This window comes from Pelodiscus sinensis, chromosome 1 (assembly GCF_052426305.1).
Source record: "Pelodiscus sinensis isolate ZL-2025 chromosome 1, ASM5242630v1, whole genome shotgun sequence".
Taxonomy (NCBI): Eukaryota; Metazoa; Chordata; order Testudines; family Trionychidae; genus Pelodiscus; species Pelodiscus sinensis.
Window position 1 is genome coordinate 195,760,984 of NC_143052.1, and position 20,992 is coordinate 195,781,975.

The window sequence follows — 20,992 nt, forward strand, 5'->3', positions numbered from 1 at the left end:
TTACTATTCTGTACACATAGTCCTCCAAAGTAATTGATGGAACTTCAGGGGGTAGCCGAGTTAGTCTGTTACAGAAAAAAAACAGCAAGCAAATGGTCTGATAGCACTTTATAGACTAACAAAACATGTAGATAATACTTATTTAACACTTATCAAAGTGCTTTTCTAATATAATAAACTATTCACTAGTGGTGGTATTTTTAAAATGTCGCTGCACCATTATGTGTAAGTTATTCCAAATTTCCAAGCCAAAATTAATTAATTATACATAAACTATGGTGTGGCATGCTCCCTGCTACCATACTGGTTCCCTAGGAAATTAAGATCTAATCTTGCACAACACTGAATGCTGAAGATAGCTGGCTGGTTGGTGTTTGGCAGGACTGCAGCCCTAGTTCTTTCCAATGCAGTTTTCTAACAGCGTGTTGTTGAAAAAAATCTTCGGGACTGGCACTAGCCATGGGACAGGACAGCCCTGGGGCGGAAGCACAGGCCTGGGGAAGGATCATATGACCGCAGCATCAGAGTTGTTGCCCGTTTCACTGGCCGCGCCCTCGAGCAGGTCCCTCGCGCTCCGCACTGTGTGTGTGCGGGGGGGGGGGGGGCTGCGAGGGTTCCCCCGCCGCCAGCAGCTCTTGCGCGGGGCGGGGACGAGGGGGCCTGGCACGTCGGGCGGTGGGCGGGGCAACGGCAACGCAGCCACTAAGGGGCGAGGTCCGCGCACCGAAGCCCCGCCCAGCCCGCGGAGACGCTCGAGCTAGGCCGCCCCAGGGCTCGGTACCTTTGCTGCGGGGGCCGCGTTTCCGCGGGGCACAGACATGGCGGCCGCCGCCTCGCTGCTGGGCTGCGGCCGGGCTGTGACTCGCAAGGTGAGTGGCGGGGACGATGCTCTCCCGGGGGTGGGGTAAGATGCGCGCGCACACCTGTCTCTCCCCCACCCCCCCCCCCCGGCTCTGGGACCGGCTCGCGCTAGCGGGGCTTCCCGTTCTAATCAACCCCTAACGGGGCTGGGGGGGGAGGGGTGTTGAGGCTCTTGCTTGGGGCGCACGCGCCGCCACTCAGCCACGCCCCACGCACGCACAGATTCTAGGGGCCACTGACTCCGCCGGGGAGTGGGGAGGACGAGGACAGCGGCAACTACGCATGCGCCAGGATTCTGTCGCCAGTCCCACGGAATCTGTGTAGCTGAGTGCGGGGGGGGACTAGTGCGCATGCGTTGGCGGTATCAGCGCCTCACCTTCCCAGAGGCTGCCTGTACACAAGACGGCGCCGCCCTGTAGATGCTGCGCATGCGCTGTTGGTGTCTGAGGTTTGGGCGTGGTTCGTGCAGCTGAGCAGGGCTCAGGCCTGGGCTGACACCAGGAGCCAGGGAGGGCCTCTGGCTCCCCCCTTGTACTGGGCAGGCAGGTGGTGCTGTAGCAGGAGAGACCTCTCTGCTCTGGAGCCCTGCCTGGGGCTAAGAGCATGGAGCTGCGCTGGCACTAAGTGCCACTGGCTGGGTTGCTGTGGCCCAGTGCCTGGCTGTGCTCAGGCCTCCCTCTGCAACCGGGAAATGTTTCCCTGCCAATATCCATTGAAACTTCAGCTTTTCAAAACATTCCAGCCAGTCTGTCTGGCAGCCACCTCAATAGCCAGGGCTGCTGCTGTCCCTCCTAGTGGAGTCTGGGATCTATGCCTGGTCACACCGTTCCAGGAGAGAAAAGTGTGTCTAATGCAGCACATCCTTCCTGGTGAAGACAAGGCCCAGGCAGGCAGGGTTTCATTTAATACAATCTGCTGGAATGGTACTTGAAAATTGTTTCAAACGTATATAAGTAGGTTTGGAAGGATTAGATTTTTACCAGTAAATATCAATTTCACTTCATACACAAACCAGTGAAAAATATTTCCATTGATAATAATCAATATTCAGCAATAAAGTAATAAAAATGTGGCCTGAGAACTTATTACAGTAAAAAACTGCAGTAGTTTAGGTTTTTAAAGTAGGCGTGTTACAAATGGACTAGTGAATAGTAAAAAACAGGTATGATTTAAGATATCCCTTCTTGACCTTTTTTGTCTAAGATGAAGTAGTTTTTAAGGTGAAGACGACAATTTGGCTATGTCTACACTCGTGGCTTCTTGCACAAGTACAGTCATTCTTGTGCAAGAATCTGAAGAGTGTCCACACTGCCCGCTTGCTCTTGCGCAAGGAAATTTACAATATGGCGTGGTAATAGAGGGCTCCTTGCGCAAGAGTTATGCTCTTTTTTTATCAGGTGTAAGACCTCTTGCGCAAGAGGGCAGCGTGGACGCTCAGTAGGGATTTCTTGCACAAGAAAGCCGTATGGCTAAAACAGTCATCAGAGCTTTCTTGCGCAAGAGAGCGTCCACACTCAGCGGTGGATATAGGGCAGGGCGAGCGGGGCAGCTGCCCCAGGCTCCGCGCTTCAAGAGGCCCCGCGCATGCTACGTCCGGTTGGCTGCTGCAGAGGCGCATGCGTGAAACGCTACATCCAGTTAGCTGCTGCCGAGGCGCATGCACAAAATTGTCTCCCTGGGCCCCGCAAAATTATCATCTGCCCCTGTCCACACTGCCATGGGAGCTCTTGCGCAAAAGCACAGCGTGCACATGGCAGTGTGGATGTTTTCTTGCGCAAGACTTCTTGCACAAGAACCCTTGTGCAAGATGTTCTTGTGCAAGAAGCCTCCAGTGTAGACATAGCCCCAGTGTGTTAATTAAGGATGTAAAGGAGTCGATTAATTAACTCCTTGTATTCTTCCCCCCCCTTGCTGCCAAAGGCAGCAAGGTGGGGGGGGCAGCAGGAGCAGGTGTTGGGGGAAACTGGTTAAAAAGCCAGTTACCTCTAGTACCATCTCCACAGCACCACTTGCCCTGTCCCATCAGAGGCAGCAGTGCAGGGGAGCCAGGAGAGGCTACTCCAACAGCAGCCCCTGTCCATGATACAAATTGTATCAACTACACGATTACCTGCCTTTTAACATCTTAGATTTAATGGTTAATAAACTTATTTTTTTCATTTCAACTAGGGATGTTAAAAAGTGTTTAAATAGTCAACAGGATAAACATATTGCATTTTAAAGTTAAACTCGTTAACTGCCTATCCTGCTTCAGCCGCTCTGACACAGCTGGGGGAGGAGTCCTGGAAGCTTGCCCAGCCAAATTGAACCACAAATGTTGGGGGGGTGGGGCCACATTTGTGGTTGGAGTCACCCCGGGCCTCCCCTACATAGCCAGGGCCAGGACACAATCCTGTTGCGGTTGGGGCCAGAATCCCTCTAGGTTGCTTCCCTGTAGTTGGGGCTGGGATGCTGCTGTCCTCCCATCCCCCTCCCATAGCCAAGGGCTCCTTCCGTCTGGTCAGAGAAGCCCCCACCTGTGGGGTGCCCAGCTGCTCCAGCCCCCACTGGTTAGCCTTAACTAGTAAGGCACATCCATTTAGGGTGATGCCTGATGATAAACTGGTTAAACTTTCACATCCCTAATCTCCGCATCTGTTGTCTTTAAATATTGTTCATTCCAGTTTCCTGCAACTATGAAAATTTAAATCATTATAACCTCCCATAATTTTGCACTACTGTAAAAAATTAAATCAATAATAGAAATAAAAAATGCTTACCAATAAACATCAATATTGTCTGTAAATTATGAAAATAGACTTCTGTCAATCCTACTTGGGAGCTCTAATGTGCTTCTTTGCAACCAGTCTTGCATATTTCTGCATAACAACACAAGAAACAGATCAAGAAACAAAAACAAATCTCATGCTTCAAAAAAAATCCGACTATAATTGGTACCAGAAGGAAAATCTTACATATTCATACTATACGTCATTTTACATTTGACTGTTTAAAGTGATTTTTGCCTTTCTCTAACAAGTAGTGGCTACTGTCTGACTCTGGGCTAGATAGGTACATGATCCATTCCCAGATCGCAACTTCGGTTGTATGTCCATCAGAGATAGTTGGGGGGGGGGGAGAACCACTGTGCAAATTTTGGCTTGGAAGGATTAGATTTTTCTCAGAAAATATCAATGTCAGTTTACTCGCACAAACCGAAATATTTCTATTGATGATCGAAATGTGCAGATAGGCAAAGTAAGAAATTTATTTAAATGTATTCATTTAAGGATATACTTTGTATATTTTGGTGTGTGATGTTGACAATTTGTGTTTTGAAAGTTATAATGCTTTAATTTTTTGATTCTCAATGTCTGCTGTCCTTAATAATTGTCAGACATCCCTCAGAATTTCCATTAGTTACTATGAACATATAAATAGATACAAATAGAAAACATGTTTAAAAATAAACTATTATGTCAAAATTATTTTTAAATGGATTTGTCAAGTCTATATCTTTTTCTACCAGGGCAGGATTGTTCAATACTACATATTTTAAGAATGTAGCCTACTGTGTCATCAAATATATAAGCCTTACTTGTTGCTTGCTTTTTCTATGTTTTTCCTTTTAGTGCAAGATAATGTAAACCAGGACACAGTTTTGTAGAATATAAAACATGAAAAATATGATCCAAAATGCCATTTTGGGAGGGAAAAAATCCTCTACAAGATAAGACTAAAATGCTTGATTGCATACTGAGCAGCATAACCCTGACCTTTCTGGAGAAACAGTTAAAATTAGTTGTAGGGCAGGGGAAAGCTTTGGGAACCTTTCCAGCACAGACTGCTTAATTTTGTTTAAAATAGGGAAAAAAAAAAAAACCAGTATTACAGCAGCTGCTCCAAACAGCTTTGGTCTCAAGGCATTTTTATCACTGTATCATGAAACTTGGTTCAAAGACAGGATAAGGAGGGAAGGTGCAGGAGTTCAGGAATTAGTTCAGAGAGTTTGGGTTGTTACCTGGAGGAGGGAGTTGGCCTGCAGGAGGGGGATGAGGTGTCAGGTGCTGGTTCTGGCCAAGAGACACTTACATCAGGCTGCTCCTGGCTAGTAGCCCAGCCGGACCCTCGAGCAGGCTCTGGCCCCTCACATGTCACTCCAGCGGCTGAATCTGGACGCCAGTTCCGACATACATACAGATTCAACATAAGAACAAACCTACAGTCCCTCTCTTGTACGTAACCCGGGGACTGCCTGTACTATTTTTTTCTAATATAGATGCTCCTTAGCAGTGTAAAAAGCAAAAAGTGTTGTTGGTTGTGTTTTGTTTTTTGTTTTTGCATGCTTTATGAAATTGCTTGCTTCTTGAACAGAAAAGGAGTACAATTTAGAGATGCATCCTTGGACTCTAAATTTGGAGTGTGCCAATTGTTTGTTTTGGAAGAGCATTTTAGCTATATAGGTAACTGAGTCAGAGATTCTGGTAACAAAATAGTTGTCCCCTAGTTCTACAGTAGGGATTACAGTTTGCAGAGGGAAGCCAAGAACATACAGAATTTGTAATCTTTTAAGTGCTTCATAGCTGTTTTCTTTCTTTTTTTTTTTTTTAATGAGCTTACTATTGTGTAAACTAAGGAATACTACCAGGCTTTTTAAAAATCTAATCCTCCTGCATGCCCTTTTTAAACATTTAAAAAGCAAGGAAATAAATAGTGACGGGTAGGTAAATAAATACTTAATTGCAGTTCATGGGATCTTAAATATGAAGGTGTAAAATCACATTGGTGTCGCTCAGAACAGTCCTAACGGCCAGTATCCATTTTTGATATACATGTTTCATAATCACAACTTTTGAGAATTTTTTGCAATAGTTGTCTAGAAATGAAAATGTGATACATTTTATAGACACACTCTGAAGACTAGTAGTTTGGGTTGATGGTTGGGATGTGTGTCTAAAGTTGATTGGATGTAGGTAGATATGTGATCTTTTTGAGTGATAGGTTTGGGTCTCCGATTCAAAATGGGAAAGGAGTAATGGGATTTCTAAACATAAGAAGTATGACTAAATTGGATAGGAGGAGAGTATTCCTCATTTCTCCTGCCCTCAATTCCATCTAATATTCCATAAAGTGTTTCTAGAAAGTATATTGAGAATAGACCATAAAATGTGGTTGGCATGGAAAAAGGCCTATATATATGGGGGAGTAAAAAGTACAATTTTTGGTGTATTTGGCTATAATGTGGGGGTGGGGGGGAGTGAAAGGAATTCCAGACTCTAGGAAGCAGTAGCCTGCCCTGCATAATGGGGAAGTGGGAGAAACCTCTATTTTTAGATTGCCTAACGCGTCCCATTATTGAGAATGTAATAGATACTTCTTGGCAGTTTACCAGCAGCCCTGACTGTTGTTAAGACCCTGGCCTGAGTTCCGAACAAGCAGCAAATAGTCTGCTGCCAGAGCCTCTGTTATGAGAGCAGGGGAAAGAGATGGGTTTGTCTGTCCCTTCTGCCTGACCCTCAGTTCCAGAGCTTCTGCCACACTCATGTTTCTTAGTGCACCATGCAGAATAGGAATTTACTTCACTGCCCTGACAGTAATGAGAGAGTGCAGCTGAGTTTCCTTCATAACTCCTTTCCAGACTCAGTGCCTCCTCCCACACACCTTACTAGGAGCATCATGTGTTGCAGGAGCCCATCCACCTCCCACACGAGAGAGAGCCAGATTTGGCCCTATCCAAAGCATAACCTGGATGTGGTGCTTCTGTGAAGAAAAGCCCTATATAGTTAGACAGTGTTTCTCTCTCATCAGCAGATGCTGGACCAATAAAAGATATTAGCTCACTTGCCTTGCCACTCTCAAATCCTGGGACTGGCATGGCTTCAGCAACATTGCATGGAAATTGGTGGTTGTTGATACAACCTTAATTTGGCTTCCTTATGCCTTAGGGTCTTGCAGGTACATGTTTGCCTATTGTCTTTTCCATGGGGTCTTGCCTCTTCAATGTACAAGATGGGATGTGCAAGGAGGGTAGATAATGGTAGATCTGGCTTTGCAACCTAACTAATATTCCTCACCCACTCACATTACATACAAAAAAAGTTGTCATGAGGGTTTTTTAAGAATCATGTAGTACACAATTATATGTACATGCTTGTTTAGTTTAGCTGTGGTATTCTGTGGTAATAAATGATAGCAATCGTACAGGTTGAACTTCCCAAATCCAGGATTCTCTAGTCTGGCAACATGCGTAGTCCAGCAGGGCCACAGATGTTGCTGGACCAAAACACCAGACGCTGGGGGTGAAAAGCCAGTCAGAAGAACGTGGGGGCTGGGGAGTCCTGACTAAGTCTACAGTGACTTGACTAAGGGTACGTCTAGACTACATGCCTCTGTCGCCAGAGGCATGTAGATTGGGCTACCCGACATAGTAAAATGAAGCAATCGCCGCTTCATTTAAATTTACATGGCTGCCGTGCTGAGCCAACAAACAGCTGATCAGCTGGGATGAGGTTTACCTGGGTGGTCGACAAATACCTTTGATGTCGGCAGGGGAGTGTCCAGACTATCGCGCTGAGCGACAAACAGCTGATCAGCTGTTTGTCGGCTCAGCGTGGCAGCCATGTAAATTTAAATGAAGCAGCGATTATTTAAATCACCGCTTCATTTTACTATGTCGGGTAGCCTAATCTACATGCCTCTGGCGACAGAGGCATGTAGTCTAGATGTACCCTAAGGAACTCTGGTGGCAGTGGGGTCAAGCAGCAGCCTGGGTGGCCTTGGAACCCCAGGGGTGAGGACTCTCTCTTGTGCGCGCGTGCGCACACAGTGGAGTTAGGTGGCAGCCGGGAGCCTCAGCTGGGGAATCCCAGGGACAGCAGGGTGCTGAGCATTGGCAGGACAGGGAGCCCCAGAGAGAGGCATTGGCAGAGAGGCAGCCAGCAGGGAAGCACTGACCTCCCCTGGTCCAGCAGACTCCCTTGTCTGGGACTGCTCAGGTCCCAAGGGTGCCGGACTAGAGAGGTCCAAACTGTACTTTATCTGTATAATTAAGGAACACACATTTCTGATTATAATCTCTGCTGTTTCAGAGAAAATAAATTTGTAAGAGGAGTCCTAATGAGAGAACCATTCCACCATCACCTTTGTTCTGCATCCAGGGAATTCACATCAGTCGTCCCTCTTTACACTTTACATAGATCAGTAATTAACAGTACATAAGAACATTACAGATGAGAGATCAAATATTTATCTAATTAAAAAATATTTGTTTGATTTTCATTTTGCAGACTTTACAGCTAGAAGCATGGGGACTCCGAAGCCTCTTTCCATCTGTTTCTCTTTGTACCAAATCAGAGGGCTCTAAAAAAGGTGAAGAAAAGAATAAGATACTTATTTTTCTTAAATTGGTGATTGTGTGTATTTGTCAGGTATATGGGTACATTAAAATAGGTTTACAGCTTAAGGATGTTAAGTAATGGTTAATTGACTAGTTGATGGATTTGACTAGTCAATTTGACTAGCCCTGGTGGGGCTCTTGTACATTTCAAAAGAGAAATGCAGAACTGTGTGCAGCCCGAGACCAGCGGGAAGTCCCACTGACTCTGGGCTGCACGTGGCGTGCCAGCTTTGAAATGCACAAGAGTCCCCAGCGGGGGCTCTTGTGCATTTCAAATTGGCAGCACAGCATCGAGTCCGGGGTCAGTGGGGGACTCAAAGTCCCTCCCTGGCCCTGGGCTCCATGCTGCGCTGCTGATTTGAAATGCCACGCAGAGCCGGGGTCATATGGGGACTCCCCAGTTGATCCCGGACTCCACGGCAGCATTTCAGTGGAACCCGGAATCATCTGGGGACTCCCTAGCAGACCGTGGATTCTGCACAGCATTTCCCCAGAACCTGGGGTCAAGTTCTTTCTGATAGAGGCAGCAAGGGAGGTGGGGGAATAGACAAGTTGACTAGTTTTTAACATCCTACTACAGCTAATAGAAACTTCATTTTTCATTTGGTAAAAAATGAATTGCTTTTTAGTCTGTAGAATGTCCAGACAAATTTTAACTTACTTTAAATTTTTAATTTATTCTTTTGTGTCATGTAATGATTTATACATCTTTAGGGGGAGGAGCAATTTTATTGATTTTGATTTTCATCTTAAATATAATACACAGACTCAACACCTTTGACATGCATAAAGATGGATATAAATTATAAAACTAGAATCTGGACTTCAAACATTCTTCTCTCAGCCTGCAATATTGGCCTTAGGTGGGTTGGGGTTATAAAGAAAGATACTATATGCAAGAAAATATAAATATTGCACTACTACTTAGGGTCCCTAGTTATGAATCAGCCCTGTTTTGCTGGATTCTGTACAGTGGGGTGGGGAACCTTTCATTTTTTGGGTTGGACTGCTGACCCACATTAGTAAGGGGCCACTCAAGTGAGAAGGAAAAAACCCCACAAACCCTCACTGATGTGACCCCTGAGTGAGAAGGAGAAAGACACTCCCCACATTCCCCTTGCACGTCAGAGCCTAGGAGGATAGTAAAGTGTGTATGCTCTAGCTCTGCAGAATGGTGGTCGGGGGCAGGAGAGGCTGGAGTGCCAGCATGGACTTCTCAACACTGCAGGTGAAGCCCTGAGCCTTGGGGGGCTAGATCCCAGCAGAAGTCCTACCCCTGCTGTGTAGAAAAGGAACCAAAAAACAGCCCTCCCCCCTGAAAAGCTTACAAATTAAGTAGAATAGAGTTAGATGGGAATTTTGAAACACTCAGGGTACATCTACATTGCACACTTATTTCTGAATAAGCTGTTCCAGAAGAAATACTCCAAAATAGCTTATTTTTAAATAGCATGTCTGACATTACAGGGAAGCCCTAATGTGGACGAGCTACCTTGATTTAGAACCCCAGGAGGCACGTGGGGAGTAATTACTTTGAATGGGCCTGGGGAGGAGCTATTTCAAAATAGCAGCAGTGAAGCATCCACACGACAGCTATTTTGAAATAGATTTTTCGGAACAGGCGTTATTCCTCATGGGATAAGGTTTACAGAAGTCGGAATAAGCATCCGTTATTTTGAATTTGTTTCAAAATAACAGAATTGCTATGTAGATGCTTGCATTATTTCAGGATAATGGCCATTATTCTGAAATAATGCTGCTGTGGTAAAGCTCAGAGGTCACAGGCAGAGATGATCTGAAAACCCAAGTCACAGTTTGGATGTAGGTTTAAAAGAGAACATTCATGGAGGCTAAGTTTATAAATGGCTATTAGCCAGTATGGGGAAGGAATGGTGTCCCCAGCCTCTGTTTGTCAGAGGGTGGAGATGGATGGCAGGAGAGAGATCACTTGATCATTATCTGTTCGATTCACTCCCACTGGGGCACCTGGCATTGGCCACTGTCGGCAGACAGGGTACTGGGCTGGATGGACCTTTCGTCTGACCCAATATGGCCGTTCTTATGTTGTTAAGTTTCAAAAGAAGAGAACAGGGTATATTGCTTTAAATCATGATTCAAATAGTGGCCGGAAAACATTGATTTAAATCATAGATATTAATCTTGTTATAATTTTGCATTTATACTTTTTTAGTTATTTTCTTTGAGAAAGAGATTCTTATTTGTTAACTATTAAAACTGTGAATTTATTTTGTAAATGTAGCCATTATACTCTTTGCAAACCGTGAGGATACACTTTCTGTACATGTTTATTTAAGCAATTATGTAGCTTAATTTATTTTTATTTTGATTTTTAAGCACAACAAGGTAAAAGATTAATAAAAGGCTAGTGATGCATTTCTTTGACTTTTTTTTTACTAGAAGTTGGATGGAAATTAAAATTCACAGAATTTTTTCTAGTTTTTATTCAGTAAAACTACACGTGTGTGTGTATAAGAAAAAAAGTTTATCAAAACATGTTTTGCAAATAAAATTAACTTCCATATTAAACAACCCAAGCATTATCTGTAGTTTCTATATTCAGATGATTGTTTCTAGGTTCAGTCCTTCAAGATTTTAGAGCTAGTAATTGATCTAGTTGAATAAACTGAAATATTTATGTTCTCTGTGCACTTGCAGAAGAGGCTACTGCTCTCAGAAGCTAGTTTAGCACTTCAAACTCTATTGCTTAGCCCAGGCCTGCACAACTCGGAAAGCGTCGAGGACCATATTACTCCAAAGAGAACCACTTCAGGCCGCAAGTAGGGATGCTCTCCCAAAAAATACCGAACGTGCGGGCTAAAAATATTTGTCGGGGGAGGAATTTCTCTCCTGCACCCTGTCCCTTGGTGCCTTCCCCTTTCTCCTGACCTGCCCTCCTTCCCTCAGCACAAGCCCCTTCCCCTCCCCTACCTGGCTTCTGCCTTCCAGTTTGCGGGGCTGCCAGAGCCTTTTTGAATCCAGCGGTCACCTGCCGTGACGTCACGCCAGCGTCCTGGCGTCTGCCGGCGTCTCGTCCTCTGGCTCGCGCCCCACCCTCCTCGTGCTGGAGCTGCATGCAGGCAGCCCAGAAGCGAGAATTGCTGCACTTCCCCCTCCCTGGCGAAGCTCTGCTCCTCCGCCCGGCTGGCAGATCGGATGGGGCCATGCCACCCATAGTCGGCATGACCTGCACAGTGAGCCCCTGCAGGCCGCATGCGGCCCTTCAGCTGTATGTTGTGCAGGCCTGGCTTAGCCAGTAACTTCCACTGGTTCAGTGGTTTGACTTCCTTTAAAGCTTGGCAGAAAATGTACTGCTTAATAGTGTTTACATGATTTTATATCTATAGAAAGTTACGGTTTTCATATAGGTTGTCATGATTTCAAATTTACTTTTTAATTTTTTTTAAATAAGCCTATATTTAATTTAAAGAAAAATAGCTTTTTTAATTATTTTTTTTATCCATCCTGGGATTTAAAAAATGTCAGATTTAAAAACAACCTGCTCGAAAAGATTTCTCTAAAACAAACTTGCTCAATCCCTAGCCTTGATCTCTGAATAAACTTGGGAAATAAAATCTTGGCTATTTTACCCAGGGGCCTTTGCTGCCCTCCAGTCATTATTGATAATTCTCAGAAAAGTATAAACTTAAAATATTTTAAATCAATAGCTGCTGCCAGTTACTATTTTATATAGTACTTTGTTTTGAAGCATAGTTTTGGTTAAAATGTACATCAAATAATAATAATCTATTTTACTTTAGGGCTGTCATCACTATAGTATCTTAGCATCAGTTTCTGGAATCTCTAACTCTTGTAATTTTCTGGAAAGTGTAGGGAAAAAAACCCAATTAGGACATCTCTTTTTTTGAGTACATGATTACTCCATCCAGTGAGTACATGATTACTCCATCCAGTGTATTTTATCGATAGTAAAAATACATAAAACACAGCCTGATTTTTCAGATTCCAGATTGAGGAGGCTGTGAAAATCTTCTTTGTCTTGATAAAATGAACACTTTTTTTGTGGAATTCATGGACAGGGAACAGAGATGGCATTTCCATATTCAACTTTTCTGACAATGAAGACCTTTTAAACTGGTCTTACTGGCTGCTGTTTTCTCTTATTTAGACTCTTTAATGATCCCATTCTTGTTATGTTTATCTTCCAAGTCACGCATGAGGATAGTATGTGCATGCCTGCCACTGAAAGGGTCTTAGTATTGTTCCAGCAGAGTCAGTTCAGTTCAGTATTAGTTGAGTTCATCCTGTGTTACAAAGCTTGAAGCACCTCAATACCACTTGTCAAAAAGTTTAATATAGCCTGTGACTTTGAGAAAATGCTCTTCTTCTCTGTGCCTAACTAAACTTCAATACATTAATAATTTGCAAGGCTAATGATATAAGCTGACAAATGTTTGCGGATGATACCAAACTGTTTAGAATAGTCAAGACAGAAGCAGACTGTGAGGGACTCCAAAAAGATCTCACCAAACTGAGTGATTGGGCAACAAAATGGCAAATGAAATTTAATGTGGATAAGTGTAAAGTAATGCACATCGGGAAAAATAACCAACTTATACGTACAGTATGATGGGGGCTAATTTGGCTCTGACAAATCAGGAAAGAGATCTTGGAGTTATCGTGGACAGTTCTCTGAAAACTTCCACACAGTGTGCAGCGGCGGTCAAAAAGGCAAATAGGATGCTAGGAATTATTAGGAAAGGGATAGAAAATAAGACCCAGAATATCTTACTGCCCCTGTATAAAACTATGGTACGCCCACATCTTGAATACTGTGTGCAGATGTGGTCTCCTCACCTCAAAAAAGATATTTTGGCCTTAGAAAGGGTTCAGAAAAGGGCAATTAAAGTGATTAGGGGTTTGGAACGGGTCCCATATGAGGAGAGGTTAAAGTGACTGGGACTTTTCAGTTTAGAAAAGAGGAGACTGAGGGGGGATATGATAGAGGTCTATAAAATCATGAGTGGTGTGGAGAGGGCCAATAAAGAAAAGTTATTTATTAGTTCCCTAAATAGAAGAACTAGAGGACACCAAATGAAATTAATGGGTAGCAGGTTTAAAACTAATAAAAGAAAGTTCTTCACACAGCGTGTAGTCAACCTGTGGAACTCCTTGCCAGAGGAGGCTGTGAAGGCTAGGACTATAATAGAGTTTAAAGAGAAGCTAGATAATTTCATGGAGGTTAGGTCCATAAAAGGCTATTAGCCGGGGATAAAATGGTGTCCTTGGCCTCTGTTTGTCAGAGGCTGGAGAGGGATGGCAGGAGACAAATCGCTTGATCGTTGTCTTCGGTCCACCCTCTCTGGGGCACCTGGTGCTGGCCACTGTCGGCAGACAGGATACTGGGCTAGATGGACCTTTGGTCTGACCCAGTACGGCCGTTCTTATGTTCTTATGTAATATTTCACTAGTTACAGAATTTTAAATCAATCTTTTTTGTCAGTCTTTAATGATGCCCAGTATTAGTGCTTCGAGTGATTTCTGTATTGCTGCTGAATTTTTTTGTTTGTTTTCTAAAGACTTACCAGCATGAACACAACTCTAGCTTTGCTCTCTTGATATCCTCCCCTCTGACGCTTGTGTTGACCTTGTCACTTCCACTGTATTCAGTACAAGATCTTTTTAGATTTGAATAAACTTTCTCAAATATCCGTGACAATACCTATTGACCATGGTGTCTGAGTTGATGACCCATTATTTGATTGTGCTGTGGCTTAGATAAATTTTGTAACTCTGAAATTATTTTAAGTAAATAATACCTATATAATAAATCAGTATTTATCTTAAACTGCTGTATTTGAAATATAAATAAAAGAACCATTTTTCTCTTTCTGAAATATTTTTCATGTAATGCATCTGTGACTTCACTGATGTCTTAACTTGCATGTTGCTAAAGGCTTAACACTTGTTTCTCATACAGCCTAATTAACTTCCATCACTGTAAAACTGGTGGGAAAAGTATGTGAGGAAAGAATCAATACCTTGTGAACTATGTGGTATATTATATCCAAGTTATGCAGCATGGGCTTCCAAGTGACGTGGCAGAGCTACACTAAACTACACACCAGAGTGGGAATTATGTAGCTGTTTATGGAAGTAGCAGCATAGGGTAGTGTGCTGAATAGCAGCTGCCACCTCTTCCTGAACCTCTCAAAAGAATACAGTCTCTCTCCCTGGCTTCCCACTGCTCCAGCAGACCATGCAATCTGCCTTGAGTACCTAAGGTCCGCAGGTGGGTAAGAGTTTAGAGATTGCTGCTTTCTTTCCAGAACCATGATCTGGACACTAAAGGTTAGTGGGGGTGCCCACATCTATTTAGAGAGAGTGTGCAGACTGGCAGTTTCTCTTGGCTTGCTGCTGTTCTCAGTGTGGAATAATCAGAGAGCTGATGGCAATATCAGGAAATCCACTGAAATATCCATGTGAAGAAATCCCAGAACAGAGTAACAGACAGAGAAGAAAAAGGCAAAATAGCAAGTGGAGAAGCTCCAGCACAGGAAGGGGCAGCATTTTGCAGATGTATATCACATAAAACTTGTTTGCGTGATAACAATTCAGCAGATACATTGAGGACATTTTTACAGCCAGTAACTTTCTCTTTTTCCAAGACGTCATATACATTATAGAGTCCTGTAGCCATTTAAGCATTATTTATGAGTTATCCCTCTTGCTTATTAAGATGGCAAATCTGTTGTGCTAGTTATCAGAAAGATCACTCAGTAGTTAATGTTCTTTATTGTCTTGTACTTAGGTTTATGTACAATAATAGCAGATGTAACCTGCATTGCTCTGGTCTTTAACTGAAGGGGTCTTTTTTGTTTTGTTTTTAAAATAAAATAAATATACATGCTATATTTCAATTGTGTTATTCAAAATTGAAGGAAAATGAAAGCTGGAGTGAGTTTAGGACTGTAGGCTCTCCATAGGGGTGGCAGGCTCCCAGTTTGGGTCAGGGGAGCTACTTACATGGTCTGGAGCTATGCAAGATGGTGGAGACCTAGCCCTGCTGGCTATTCTCTTGGTGCCACACCTGCCCCCAGAGGCCATTCTCACTATTGCATCCCTCCTCTCTGCTCCCTCCCTTTCCATGTTATGGAAAACAGTTCCATTCCCAGCACTTTCTGTTTTCCAGCACAACCAACCCTTGGCCCTGGTGTAAATTGGGAAGAGGAAGCTGCATACCAAATTTGGGGCACAGAGGAAATTACATAGTAGCGCTCTCATAAGAATTCAGACACAGTAAGGAACAAGAGCCAGATCTCATAAGTTCCTGTCTTAGCAATGAAAATGTCTTATGCTAAATACAGCTCTTATTTTTATTGCTTCCACCTAGCGGTGGGAAGTAAGGGGTGCCAAGTTTTGGCATCCAAGCTCCATGCCCCTGCTGCCAAGGGTCCTGACTGCTGGTCCCCGCCCCTGTGACCTGGGGGCTCTGCTACCAATCCCTTGCTCAGCCCTATCGCCAGCCTCCTGTGCCCTGTTAGGCTGTCAGCCTCCCACTTCCAGTTCAGCCCTGGGGTCCCAACTGCCTACTGATCCCATGCTTGGGGGCTCCACCTCTGGCCCCCACATACAGGGTCCCTGCTGCTGTCCCTAGCAGGTGGGTGGCGACTAGCACAGACAGGGGTAAGGGGTGTGTGTGCGCAACTCAGTATCCTCTCCAAAAACTGTTCTAGCACCACTACACTTCCAAATATATGCACAATATAGAGAATGTAGCTGTCCAAGGTTTGTGCAATTAGCAAAATAGCATTTTCAAATTTGACTTACACCAGAGCAGTTCAGAAACTTAAAGTTGGGTTTTAGGAACTCCAAATTAACAGGAGTGTCAGAATTAACAGAATGATAATATTCCTCTTTATGCCATTTCCTAGATGTGGTGGCACCTCAGGAGAGCACCAAGCTGCTGGCCACCAAAACAGCAGCTGAATTTCCTAAAAAGTTGTTTACTAATTCTCACTCAGCACCTGCAAATAAAGATGAGACCAAGACCATAGCTAGTACTAGCCCCAATGAAGCTTTAAATGTAAGAGATGAAGATCTGAGGAAATTCTTGTCAAGAAAAACATTGGTATCATTTCCAGAGCGAGTAACACTTCATTCACTTGAGGGAAAAGCTTCTGTCACAAGAGGAGAAGGCTTGAGCAAGAAGTTGGCTGAGGAAGACTCTTCATCCAGCTCTGAATCAGATTCTAGCTCTGATTCTGAAGAAGATGACAGTGCCTCAGAAGTTGCCTCTAAAACCAGAGTAGAGTTTCCAAGGCGAGATCCCTTCTTTTTTGAGAACAGAATGGTGAAGATGACATTGGCAGAAGAGAGCTTGTCCCAGAAAAGAGATGGAGAATATATACCTAAGAAGAAGCCTTACAAACCAAAAATTGAGGTGCCTCACATCAAGAACATGGAGGTTGATAAAACAGCAACAGCCAACAATAAAATAATAAGAAAACCTTCCATAAAACAAAGCCCAAACAGGATAGATTTTCAGAAGTCAGTCTCAAAAACACAGGCTGAAGAAAGCCAACAGCCAACAACTATCAAACTTAAGAAATCTAGGCACTTGGTAGAAACTCCCATTGGAGCCCCGGCAACAGCACAGCTAAAAGTTCCACCAGGGTTCCAGCAAGAAGTGGAACAAAAACGAACTGTATTGAGATTGGTGGAAGCCAAGAAAAGGGAGATGCAGGAGACTGGGACAAAAGAAGAAGCTTCTCCTAAACCAGAAGAGTTTTTGAAGGACAAAGCATTCATGGTAAACACTGCCATAGTGGAAGAGATCAGTCAAGATGCAGGTGCTCAGACTGAAGAGCAAGGCACGATACATGGTACAGCTTTAAATTGTTTGAACTGTATTGGTTCTTCTGGGGCTGGGTCTTGAAATAACATGTTTATTTATATCTACACTCAACTTTTTGATCTGGATTCTCCATATTTTGTTCTAAAGCTGGCTGATACAGCACTCTGGAGGAAATAGTCACACTGTGGTGGTAAATTCTTGCTGCCATGTGTACTCTTTTTAATATGCAGTTTCTAGATATGATGGTGGAAGAAAACATATTTTATTGTACTTTTTTTTGTTTTTTTAAATCGCCATTATCTAAGTTTGTTCCAGTTTCCAAGGGGTTCAACATCTATTGAAACATATGGTATCACTGCACCAATATTGAAGGATTAAGGAGAAAACACAATATTCTCTTGCTTGCTTGTTTGTTTTTCTGGGAGACTGTTGCATTACCCCAAAAATATAATTGCAGGAGATAAAGGTTTTGATTTTATATAATATTAGAGGATTTACTTGGGTCCTTAACTCGATTAATTTTTGTTTTTCTTCACCTAAATCATTGCTTTGGGTTAGGGCTGAGGGGATCAGTATGCAGGCTGCCATGGGGAAAGCAGGCTACCCCAGCCCTCTCTCATTGCAGCAGCTTGTGACCTTTGGGGGAAGGATAGCTCAATGGCTTGAGCATTGGCCTGCTAAACCCACGGTTGTGAGTTTAATCATTGAGGGGGCCATTTAGGGATATAGGGGCAAATCTGTCAGGGATGGCACTTGGTCCTGCCATGAGGGCAGTGGACTGGACTCGATGACCTCTCAAGGTCCTTTTCAGTTCTATGAGATAGGTATATCTCCATGTATTTTTTAATTATATATGGTGAGAAGTGCCTCTCCATGACTGCTACAGCTCCAGTGGGCACAGAGGGAGAGGGGGTGCATGTCTCCCGGCTGGGACAGGTCTCTCTCTCTCTCTCTCTCTCTCTCAAATATATGTGATTATTATACAGCATAACTGTCCCTACTACCAGACCCCCTCCCTTTCCATTTATGAAAAACAATCACATTCCAGGCATATCCCATTGCCCTGGCACAACCAAACCCTGACCTTGCTTTAAGTTATAAGAGGAAACTGCATATCAAATCTGGTTGTCCTAGCTCTTACCGTTCAGGAGGAGTTCTCTAACAGACAGATGCCAGACAAATACTCTCCCAAATATATAGTAGATATAAAATTAATACAAAACACTGCATAGAAACAGCACAAACTTTTATTGCTAGATGGTACTTTTCTGTCAACATTGTTTATGTAAAAGTACAGGCTAATATGGGATGTACTGTTTTGCTTTTCTTCTTGCTCTGAAAAACTGTTCTCACAATTTCCTCCTGTGGTGAGGTGAACGGTAATGTTATTCTAAAAGATCTTATTTAAACTAGTGTAATCTTTTTTAAAATACATAAAGTAAAGTCAGCTTTAGTATATGTGATATCAGAAATTTACATTTTATGAATCATTCAGAAATCTCTCTTTAGAAAAGAAAGCCAATGTGAGGTTTTGAAAAGAATAAAGAAAAAATAAAGAGTACAGAACTAATTTCACAGTGCAGAGGGAGAGGGGAAAGTCGAATTGGAATTAATATATAAAATCCTTGCTATATTTTATGATACAGCCACAGTTGACATAATTTGTGGAAATCCTTTTTTGTAACTCAGTTTTTATTGGAAAAGATCATCCGCTTAGGTTGTTTTAATGTCTTTATTTTGTGGTATGACATGATATAGATAGTATTTAGTGCTTTTTTTTTTCCACAGTAGACACAGATGCATTTCCATCAATAGTAACTTATTTGTGTGTTGAAATAAAAATGCTGTTGCTAATGTTTTCCACTTTAAGGGAGTCATATATGTATTTGGAATCCTGTGGTAGCTGATTTATATAATCTGTTCTCTTTTTTTTTTTTTTTTTTTTTTTTTTTTTTTTTTCCAATTAAGGAAGCGTTATGTGCTTCCTCGGTGTCCTCTTATAAGATACCACCAAAAATTTAGCAGCTTTAACCTTACACTGTAGCTGTTTACTTTTTTCCCTGTTAAATGAATGAGGAGTCTCCAACTATATGGAACTGCTATAATCAGAAAGACTGTTGCTGATGTTCTGGCATCACTAGGTTCACTAGTCTTATTTTCATTCCACAGAGACCAAAACAGCTGCTGTGTCTGCACAGGAAGAATTTGATAATTCTACCTACAAGAATCTCCAGCATCATGAGTATAATATGTATACCTTTGTGGATTTTGATGTGGAGCTCTCAAAATTCAGACAGCCTCAGCCATCATCAGGAAGGCTATCCCCAAGGCACTAAAAGAACCAAGATGAAAACAAATATTGAAGCCCATACTAATGAATTGCTCTGACATTGCTGCATTATCTATATTGTAAGATAAATAAATAAATGTGCAGTAACTTAGACTGATGGATATGAAGAGGTGGTCTTCTCTGAGTTACTTATTGTTAGTCCATAAGCAAGTTACAAATTAGTAACCCTGATATTATAATTAGCTTTTTTAGATCCTATTGTAGGGGTGGGCTTACCGGCCCGTGAGCCAGATCTGAGCTGCCATGACTATATTTACAAGTGCCTCTGCAAGTATGGGCAATTGCAGCTCCTACTGGCCACAGATCGCCACTCCTGGCCAATGGGAGCTGTGGAAGCAGTGTCCCTGTCAGCGCCTCTTCCTGTAGGTCCCATTGGCCAGGAACAGCAATCTGCATCTAACAGGAACTGCAATTGCCAGTACCTGGGGAGGCGCCGGTAAACATAGCGGCAATGACCCGCCAGAAGCTAATACGGGTGAACCACCGATTGTTTTATTGCCCACCCTTGTCCTAGTGCATACTGACAGGAAAAATAGTCTAAGCTGACTACATATCAAAAGTTAGGTATCCAATTCTAAACTTTGGCCTTGATCCTACTCTGCATGTGCAGATTTGTCTGTTATGTCTCTCTTTATTTATTTGTAGGAATAAGAGATCCTCCGGAATAGGGCTTTATTCCTGAGGATCGGGCCAGTCTAGACGCTTTTTTTCCGTCTTTTCCCCAAGCTGGAAAAAAAGCAGCGGACATGTTTATTTAAATCCGCGGGGGATATTTAAATCCCCCGCGGATTTCCCTATTCCCACTTTCAAAATTAGCATGCCCCTTCCGAAAAAGGGGCCAGTGTAGACGTAGCCCAGTAGTAAATGTGAGCAAGAGTCCCACATGAATTTGTTGATCACCATTTTAAGTTAAGAACCAAGAGAACTGTTTTGCTTATAGAATTAAATTAAGATGCACATTAATTTGCATTAACTATATTTAGAGTTGTGAAATTTAAAAAGGAGCAAATAGAAAATACAGGTCTATGTTTTACTTTTCATGCACATATACACTTATAATGGTAATGCTAACATAAATGAAACCTCAGGGTCTGGGATAGCAAATCATATTCCAAAACCATGTATACTGTATTTGTAAGATGGAATGGACTGTACTGTTACTAACACAAACATGAAAATGTGTGTTTTCAAAGGTAGCCTTATGAGCTTTCCTATTTAAGAGCCCAGTCTTACATCAGTGAAATCAGGGGGAGTTTTGTCATTGAAATGGGAGCAGATCAAGTCCTAAATGCACTGTACATCAGGCCTATAATACAAATCTAAACCAGTACTGAAACATCTGTCAGCCATGGTATTATTTCTGTAATCACTAGGAGAGAGAAGATCTAATCAGACATTACTTGTGTAGAGTAAAAGTAAAAATGAAGTACAGTCTAATAATGTGGGTCACAGATTTTCTAAATACAATCAGAGCGTTATATATTACAAGCTCTTTGGGGTAAGGATGTAAGCGACTAGTCGGCTATCGGATAAGTGTAAGCTAATTGGATAGTCAAGCAGTGACTCAACT

The 20,992-nt window shown here is 42.8% G+C and overlaps 1 protein-coding gene across 1 annotated transcript; it reads left to right on the forward strand.

Annotated features, from left to right (window-relative positions):
- The first annotated feature begins 654 nt into the window (after positions 1–654).
- NDUFV3 (NADH:ubiquinone oxidoreductase subunit V3) lies at positions 655–19,515 on the forward strand. The gene is made up of 4 exons (XM_075912280.2): positions 655–869; positions 8,127–8,208; positions 16,150–17,100; positions 19,242–19,515. The coding sequence occupies exons 1-4, from the start codon at positions 819–821 to the stop codon at positions 19,406–19,408; spliced, it is 1,251 nt and encodes a 416-aa protein (XP_075768395.2). The 5' UTR covers positions 655–818; the 3' UTR covers positions 19,409–19,515.
- The last annotated feature ends 1,477 nt before the right edge of the window (positions 19,516–20,992 follow it).

Excerpts from the sequence above, each read along its gene's own strand:
- NDUFV3 (XM_075912280.2), top strand. The coding sequence starts at position 819 with ATGGCGGCCGCCGCCTCGCTGCTGGGCTGCGGCCGGGCTGTGACTCGC. Across the intron at positions 8,209-16,149 it reads ATCAGAGGGCTCTAAAAAAG|ATGTGGTGGCACCTCAGGAG; the intron begins GTGAAGAAAAGA and ends GCCATTTCCTAG. Across the intron at positions 17,101-19,241 it reads AGAGCAAGGCACGATACATG|AGACCAAAACAGCTGCTGTG; the intron begins GTACAGCTTTAA and ends TTCATTCCACAG.